The sequence below is a fragment of the Balearica regulorum genome, chromosome 16, assembly GCF_011004875.1.
Source record: "Balearica regulorum gibbericeps isolate bBalReg1 chromosome 16, bBalReg1.pri, whole genome shotgun sequence".
In the NCBI taxonomy this organism is placed as follows: domain Eukaryota; kingdom Metazoa; phylum Chordata; class Aves; order Gruiformes; family Gruidae; genus Balearica; species Balearica regulorum.
This window is the reverse complement of record NC_046199.1, coordinates 1,317,141-1,325,836: the sequence shown is the minus strand read 5'-3', so window position 1 is coordinate 1,325,836 and position 8,696 is coordinate 1,317,141. Positions and strand designations below refer to the sequence as shown.

Genomic DNA, 8,696 nt, shown 5'->3' with positions numbered 1-8,696 from the left:
GCTTTCCCAACTTTTGCTCTTCGACTTACATAATTGCTGTGTGGACGAGATGCAGATGTTACAATGCCAACCTGAACTAGATTGAAGTAGGAATTGGAGACAGTTCAAGTTATTCCATGTGTAAATAATAAATCCAGCAATCATTTTAAATGCCCCTCCCCATCACTCACGCAAAGACGGTTACAATCTCGCTTGGGACAGAGTAATCTCCCAATTGTAACTAGACTCTAAAACTTCAAAATTTAGAGGTAGAAGCGTTATAGTAGGAAGAACAAGTGTCATCTATTCTAGCCGCTCACAGTTTCACTCTAAGCATAGTAATATTGTGAGGTGAGATACTTATTTTGGTGTACATCAACCACAGGAGTTGTGCTCTGCCTTAGAGCAAGCGACTGTACTGTACCTCTGTTTTCTTAGGGATGTATATGGCCTTTCAAAGGGTATGTTTTGTGACAAATCCTCATCCTTAGTCCATCTCCTGCTCTTTTTTAAGCAATGATTTCTAACGCTTACACGAGACAGACCTAAATCTGCCTATTACAGCATGCCGCGTCCTTTGTCATGGTGGCACAGGGACTTTGAAGCAGTGGACTCAGTAGTGTTACCAGCTTCTGAAAATCACGTGCTGTGGACGTAAAGGCTAAGATAAACCTTTCTGGGCCTTGGCATCAAAGAGGAAGTGAGCATCTCCATTCACGTGCCCCTTCGCTGGCTTTGGGGACAAATTACCTTCCTTCCAGCTAGATGCTCAGCATAGTCCCCAAAGCCTAAAGCGCCTCCTCATTTCACGCTGCAGGACCGGTCAGTCACCTACCTAGATCAGGAATCACCACATTTTGCAGCTTGCTTCCTCACCAGACCAGGCACGTTCGGGATTTGTTCTCTTCTCCATCAAATCACTGAGCTAGAGCCCAACGCATGGAAGAAAACACCTTTTTGAGCTGGGAAAAAGAATTCTTTTTTATCACCTCCTGACACAGGCAGCCAAGGAGATTAAGTTCAAACCACAGAAATGATGGGTCACCCCGAAACTCTGAGCAAGGATGAATTTTGTTTAATACCAGATTTCCCCATTTGTGCATGACAGCCAGCGTCACTGCTGTCCGAGGGAAACGATGCAAAGGCAATTTTGATTCACTTCGAAGGTGGCTTCATGGAAGAGCTCTGACTCACCAGCTGCATGAAGTAGGAACACTTTCCTACTATCTGCCAGGGTTTAAGTGAGACATACTAAAGGGTAGAGGTGTTTTCACCAGCTAACTTTAAAGCAGATACTTTATGTTACACAAATTGCTGATTCAAGGGCAGAACTTGCATTTATGTCAAACACTAAAATACAAGGAGGGATGCCTGTTTAAATACAGGAAAAGGCTAGGAACAGACTCCAAACACAGCCCCAGCTTTTAAGTTTCACTTTCTTTTTCATTCACAATTTGCTACAGGACACAAAGTCAACCCTGTATTCCACGTTTCATGAGAAGGCATGTTTCTCTTTTAAGAACAAATTTCTATCGGTTTTACCAAACGTGGAAGACAAGACTGAAGATGCCCCATACTAAAGTGCATCCCTGAAAAGATGGCTCCCCAGTCAGGTTAAAAAATCAGGTAATGCCAGACGGTTTTGCCATCGCCTATTGCTACTACTGCAGGGTAATGCAGAAGACGTGCTACAGCTGCAAAACACAGCAAGCAGGCAAGTCTGTTAGGGTCTTTTCTATCAAGTTTAAGATATTTAATCTAAAAGACAGTTTTGTAAAACCTACAAAAGATCTCAGCAATAATCACACTTGTGATCACAAATACACCCCAGCCTGAGAGTCTTCCTCTCCTACAAAAACTGGTGCTGACAGAGCTGGAAGGATCAGTGTTTGGGTTTTGGTGGGGGTTTCTTTAGAGCTATCACACAACCTGCACTTAACTGCCCGGGCTCGGTATCTGGCTCAGTACCAGTCTTACTAGCTTTCCAGAGGAAACAAACACAGGAGGGCACAAGTCATGCCAAGGAATTCCCGCTGCGTTTGCCCAGTAAAGGGCCATTTCTCTTTCGCATAGCAGCCAAGGGAGACATCGCACGCAGCTCCAGTAACAGAAAAAGAAATCTTCAATATTTAAAGGCGTTGCAGGCGAGTTGGTTAAACCCAGTCTAGGCCCTCCCTGCAAGTAATTCATGAATAAAGATGACTTCAAACATAACCATTGTCGTAACTGCCTCATTTCAGAAAGCTAATATACTTGGTAAAAACCATTGTTGTGCACTGCTAGCCAAGAGTGGGGTGCTAACAGCCACTGTAAGGCCAAGGCATTCTCATGCTGGCATTGGAAATGTTTTAGAAACAAGCTGTTACCAGTATCTACAAGCAAAAAAGTAATTAACACCTTATTAATGCAGACACACAGAGATACTGAAAATACATATATATATCTCTTTTAATCTACTGAGCTCCGAGCTCAATTCTTGTTTTGAGGAGTGTGACATGCATTTTACTGAAGATGCCTGGAGGCTAATCAAAGGGGAGCAGTTCTCTGTGAAGCGTGACCTACATCACGATCAGCGTAAATAAAATCAAGGGGGCATAATTTTGTGTCAAGTTTAAGGGAGTTAAGTATTTCCACAAGCGGAGCTTAGGGCTGTAAATCTGCATTAAACTATTCTTGCACAATCTGACTTCTGGAGAAAAGTCCCCGTAAGTCCTCCACGTTTGAAATCCAGTGCAGAGAAAGTATTACCTCCAGTGATCGGAACCACAGCATAGATTTTTTTTGTAGTCATTAAGCTAAAATACATCTTAAGTAAAATAGCTTCCATTTTTTTTTTTTTTTAAATTACCTATCACAAATTAACTAAACATAGGAGTCACCTCATTCCAAGTGCAGAGAATAAAACTTTAGTACTAAATGCCCTCTAAGTGTGGATTTAGTCAAGCTAGAATGATCCGTAAGACTCCACGGTCATACAGTCACGAGGAAGCTTGGCCTGGTAGCTCAACAGCTGCTTTTCCATGCTTGGGAAAAGCGTACAATATAAAAGCAACAGTAACCTGGCCTTAAAGCAATGCAAGCCATGTAATCACTTCCATTCGGGTTCCATGAGGAACGTGAGCCTATCAGGCAAAACTAACTTCACTCATCCTGGGATCCCTTCTTGTGCTAGCATGGCTACTCGCACCAACGGGCAGAAGATCAAGCTTTCTAGATGTGATCAGGAAAGGGCAAGAAACTGAACGTTAATTTTCAAGAGAACTGTTTAGATCATAAAGCAATTCCAGGAAAGGAAAGCTGGCATCAAGCCACATTTGGATGTGCTCCTCACGCCTGATCCAGTAATTCATCTGAACAGATGTGTAAAAAACTGACCAGAGGTGCTGCTTTCACATCCAGCCACGCTTGAAGACAATGCATTGGGACAAACGGTGCTCGGTTGGCTAGCTGGTCTCGAGCACACCACCAAGTGCATTTCAAGAGCTCCCGAGTCTCTTGCTAAAACAAAGTTACTCCAGCAAAAGAGGCAAGTAGGATAAACTGTGATTTCCCCAACATGAAGCAGAAAAAGAGTCCCATTACACTGCAATAAACACAAGAGTTTGAGTCACCAATTTAATTTTATACAAGTCAAACTACACATTGTATAAAGAGTACAAGGCAGTTCTAATGTTTGCTATTGCATGTTACAAAAATCAATTTAGCTATAAAGGGGAATTTTTGGGATGAGTCCTATTCCACAATTTAAGTCAATTGGCAACTGTGGTTTAGCAAAGCCTTTGTTAAGACTAGAACTCTAGCTCAAAGAGATTACAGTTCCAATAAAGTTCAGACTTACACACAATAGGATTATAGTTCTCCTAGTCTGAAGCAAAATGTTAACATAAATGAATCAAAAGGGAGGGAAGACAATTTTATTTACTTAGTTTTCATATCCAATAGGTATTTAGAGGCTGACAAACCATACAACATACTAGTGACTTGAACCACATCCAAGAGACACATTAAGTGTCTGACAATCGAGTGACACTTGATATTCAAGCAAAAAAAAAAAGTCAGAAAACTTTCATTCTTTCAAGTTTGAACCGTAGGATTTTTCAGCAATACTGTACGATACAGGTTCCAGAGTACCTTTATTACCTTTAATACAGTCACAGTACTGGGGGAATGTTCTTTTGGCAAGTTAAGATAAAACACAAATGCTCCAACTTGAGTTTATTGCTGGTCTAAAAATCTTCCTAGTATTGTTATCAGTTTATACAGTTTGCAGCCTGCTTCCACAAATTAAGATAAACCAGAGAATTATCTGACCTGCCCAGCAAGGCAATCCTGCCTTTGGTAGCAAGCTGTAACCTATTAAGCTAATGATACCCATAGTTCTAAAACCATGAAAAAAATAGGAAAAAAATGATACTTTCAAAAAAGCCCAGATTTAAGCCTGTTTATATTCAGTTTATTTTTAATATAAAACCCACTTTGCACTTAAGAGTAGTTAAGTTACTCCTGCAGAAATGCTATAAAATCAAACTTTTAGCTGAATTTCTACAAAAGGGGGGACTTCTCCTGCTTTGTACCACCATCCGATCTCATATTTTTCAAATTTGGGATACAAATTAAACCTTTATGCCTCATTACTTAGTTCTTAGGCCATTCACTCCTGCAAGAGAAAAAACCAACTTCTGAAGTACTAACATAACACTAATGGCCTGACAAGTAGGAAAATGTTCCGCGATAGTGTGCAATGTAAGAGGAGAGTTCTAGTCTTAATCTCTTGAACTAGATCTTGATCGTGAGCGAGATTTTGAACGAGATCTGGAGCGGGACCTCGATGCAGCTCTTTTGGGTGGTGACTCTGAACGAGCCTTGGCAGATGGCTGCTGCTGCGGAGAATTGGAACGAGACCTACTCCTTGACCTGGACTTAGACTTAGCATCTCCTTTACCATTTTCTTTGGGAGATCGAGACCTGGACCTGGATCTGGACCGAGACTTCTCAGACTTCTCCTTGGATCTGCTGTGAGAGCGTGAACCCCTGTCAGACTTGGGTTTCGATTTGCTCTTTGATCTAGACTTCCTGCTTTTAGATCTGGAACGTGAGCGGTCTTTGCTTCGTGACCTGGATTTAGATCTTTCAAAAAGAGACAGAGTTTATTCTGCATGAACTGAAGTGTACTTTTGTCTTACAGTTGTAACTATCTTATCAATCGGTAAGTAGCAATTCCTGTACTCACAGAACACAGTGTATCACTTACCGCGAGCGGCTTTTGGAGACGCTACGGGACCTGCTGCGGCTGCTCCTACTTCTACGACTTCTGCTTCTAGACCGTCTTCTAGATCGTGACCTAGAAACATTTGAAGTCTAATTTGTCTCTTATTCTTTGTCTGGTGTGCCCTGCTATGCCGTCCAACAGAGAAAAGCTACTAAAGAACTTCTGAAAAACAAGTATGGCCACATCAAGTCATACTATTAATCCACATAGATTCGATATGCTGTCAATAATTTACATCTGACGTTTCGCACATGAAAAACTCTCACACCTGGCTTTGCTGTGTTACATAAAATAATTCCTTCCACATTCTCAGGCATCATCCTATTCCTAAAATATCAACTGAAGATAATTGTGGCAGGTATGGCTACCTACACCCACTCTTTGTGCAAGTAGTCTTGACGCAGAGACTGACACATCCCAAAAGTTACCTTGACCTGCTGCCAGAGTAAGATCGCCTATGGCTTGACCGCGGCTTGTCTTCAACCAGCCTGATCTTCCTTCCATTTATCTCTGTGCCATCCAGTTTGTCCAGGGCGCGCTTCATGTCCGAGTAAGACCGGAACTCGATCACTCCTTCATTTGTACGTTCTTTGTGAGCATCTGCATAGGTTACCTCACCAGCTTGCCTCATGAAATCCTTTAGGGAGTAGATGAAGAATTACATCGCCATTCCACACGCTTACGCTCTGCAAGTACGTTAGCTTAAGACAAGTAGGAGCAAACGCAAGACGCATTTAAACATTCACACACAAATACTTCCCAATTACTTCTACCTAAATCAAAATGAACATTAATACGTGATTGCTTTCTGCTAGTCACAACAGGCTCTATGATAGAACATTAATACATACTTTCAAATCCTGCCAACTACAGCGACTGGAAAGGTTTTCAACAATCAGTCTGTACTCTGTACGAACAGGCGGTCCGTATTTATCTCTTCCAGATTGTCTCCGACTGCTATATCCGCCACCACCCCCACCTTTATTGTACAAAGAAATAAAGTTAGATCATCTCCTAGCATGAAGGAAACTAAATTTTCTGAAAAAGTTAGTTAAACAGTTATATTTACTGGAGTAGGACTTTATTTCTCTAAGCCTCCAATAAACTTTGCAATTTTGCCATAATCTATATTAATGGCAAATCAAACAGACTAAAATCCTACAAGTCTGTGCTCCTAAGATCTGTTAGAGAGTGACTGCTCCTTATTAGATTCACCTTGCTAAGTTTTATTTTACAGAACATTGTAAAATATAAAACTTAACCGATTACATGCATTTCTACATTTTACAAAAACGTTTACTAGTTACACTAAGTACTTACATCACAGTATGAGGTTTTTGGTGGTGGTTTGGCCACAAAACACGCAAGGTAACAGTCACCTAGTTCAGTTTAACCAGTTTTGTCTAACCCTTGGAATCCTCACCATCACCCTGCGTCTAATGGCAAAAGGCTGCTGTCGTCATGGCTTCCGGTAAGGTCAGCCAAAGGGTCATAGGGCAAGGGTCACACAATGTATGGAAAAGCCATGGCCAATCAGGAAAGGCAGTCATCTTAGCCTCAGTGGACACAGCCTCAGCCCCACTGGTCACTTTTAAATTGAAACATCAAGGACTTGTTAAAAAGTTTGAATTGAACATGCAACAATTTTAAACAACATACATTTGATTCTTTTTAAAAAAAGACAGATACCCACCCTCCCCAAATACCAAGCTTCTAGAGATTACCAAAAGATGAACCGTAGTACTTTCAATTACAGTACTAGGTCAGTTAAATTCTATATTGCTCAGCTCAGAAAGTTACACAAGTTAGCTGAACATAGAAATATTTACAATATCCCCCACGTAGTACAACAGATTCCTGCTCAAAAACCTCCCCCCACCCCTTCTATATATTCAACTGAAACATTCATATGAAAGTTCACAGCCGAGTGCTTCTACCCCAATTATGCAACAGTATTTATTCATTAACATTAGTGATGCGACATCACTGCTTCATCTATATGCTCCCAAGAACAGTGGAGCCCATAAATTAGCAGAGCATATCGTTTCTAATTAACAAGAAACCCTGTCTAGAAGGCGACAATTTTGCAGCCAGAATCGCTTCGCATATTTGCCCTCCTAAGTTTCTGAAGGGTTATCTGAGTGCAGCACCGGTGCCAGGACAAACGCCTGCAGCACCAAGTCAGCAGATAGCTGGCTCCCGGCGATGCACCAGGCATCCCCTCCTCCCGTGCTCGCAGAGATAGCGACACCCCAACCCCCTCAGCCCCACGGGACTCGGTCCCATCCACTCCGTCACCCCCGGCTCTGCCCTGCCAACACAGCCGAGCGCCTCCCCTCGCCTCCTGCCCCGTCCCCGCAGCAGCCCTAGAACCACGCAGAAAGATGGGCCCGTACTCACTGCGACTACTGTAGCTGTACCCGTCCCTGTCGCGGCGGGGGCCGCGGGCGTGCTCCACGATCACGCGTTCCCCGCACAGATCCTTGCCGTTCAGCTCGTAAACGGCATCGTCGGCATCGCGGGAGTCCTCGAACTCCACGAAGCCGTAACTGGAAGCGGGGGGGGGGGGGGCAGGAACGCAGGGGAGGGGGTGAGGAAGAAGAAAAGGCCCCGTCAGCCGCAGCGCGGCCCCGCCCGCCCACCGCTCCCGGAGCAGGGGGGGGGCCGAGCCGGGACAATGGGAGCCGGCCCCGCCGCAGCGCCCCCGCTCCCCCCGCGCCGCCGCCATCTTGCGCCGGGCGCCACGCGGCAACACGGGCGGGAGCGACGGACAACATGGGGGAGGGGGAGGGAAGGAGGGAAGGAGGGAGGGAGGGAGGGGGGCGGCGGGCGCGGCCCGCCCGGCCCCAGGGAAGGCGAGGGCGGGAGGGGAGCGGGGAGCCCGCGGGGCGGTGCCGGCCCTTAGGCCGCGGGACGGCGCTCACCCGTTTTTGAGGTCGACCTCGAGCAGGCGGCCATAGCCGCTGAAGAAGCGCTGGATGTCCTTCTCCCGGACATGGTAGCTCAGGCGGCCGATATAGACGCGCGGCATGTCCGCGGCGGAGGGGGGGAGGGGGAGAGGGGGAGGAGAAGAAAGAGAGAGGGGAAGAGAAAGAGAGAGAGAAGGCGGCGAGAGGGGAAGCGGCGCTGCCGGGCCCGCACGCTGCCACCGCCGCGGCCTGCTCCGCAGCACAATGGCGCCCGCCGCCCGTCGCCGCTTTTATAGTGGGGGGCGGGGCCCGGTGCGGACGTAACGGCGCAGGCCGGCAGGGAAAGGGGAACGCGGCGCGGACGTCATCACGCTCCCGCGAGCAGGCGGGGACGGGGAGGGGGAGGGGAGGAAGGGAAGCGGGGTAGGATGGCGACGCGCATGCGCAGAGCGCCGTGCCTGTGCGCTCGCGAGGCGGCAGCCCGCGCCGCGCGTGCGCCGGGCGCTGGCGGGCTCCGGCGAGAGGGGCGGGCGGCGCTG

At 46.0% G+C, this 8,696-nt stretch overlaps 1 protein-coding gene across 1 annotated transcript; it reads right to left on the bottom strand.

Annotated features, from left to right (window-relative positions):
- Positions 1–3,580: 3,580 nt before the first annotated feature.
- Positions 3,581–8,446, bottom strand: SRSF6 (serine and arginine rich splicing factor 6). The gene is made up of 6 exons (XM_075768989.1): positions 8,173–8,446; positions 7,649–7,797; positions 6,100–6,227; positions 5,677–5,885; positions 5,231–5,320; positions 3,581–5,106 (listed from the first exon to the last, which is right to left on the bottom strand). Exons 1-6 carry the CDS (start codon positions 8,277–8,279, stop codon positions 4,743–4,745), a joined length of 1,047 nt encoding a protein of 348 aa, XP_075625104.1. The 5' UTR covers positions 8,280–8,446; the 3' UTR covers positions 3,581–4,742.
- Between the last annotated feature and the right edge of the window lie 250 nt (positions 8,447–8,696).

What these genes read in the sequence shown, in the direction of transcription:
- SRSF6 (XM_075768989.1), bottom strand. Translation starts at nt 8,279, where the DNA reads ATGCCGCGCGTCTATATCGGCCGCCTGAGCTACCATGTCCGGGAGAAG. An exon ending in GAGGTCGACCTCAAAAACGG is followed by an intron (nt 7,798 to 8,172) that starts GTGAGCGCCGTC and finishes CCCCGCTTCCAG; the next exon opens with TTACGGCTTCGTGGAGTTCG. An exon ending in TACTCTGGCAGCAGGTCAAG is followed by an intron (nt 5,321 to 5,676) that starts GTAACTTTTGGG and finishes AAATGTTTCTAG; the next exon opens with GTCACGATCTAGAAGACGGT.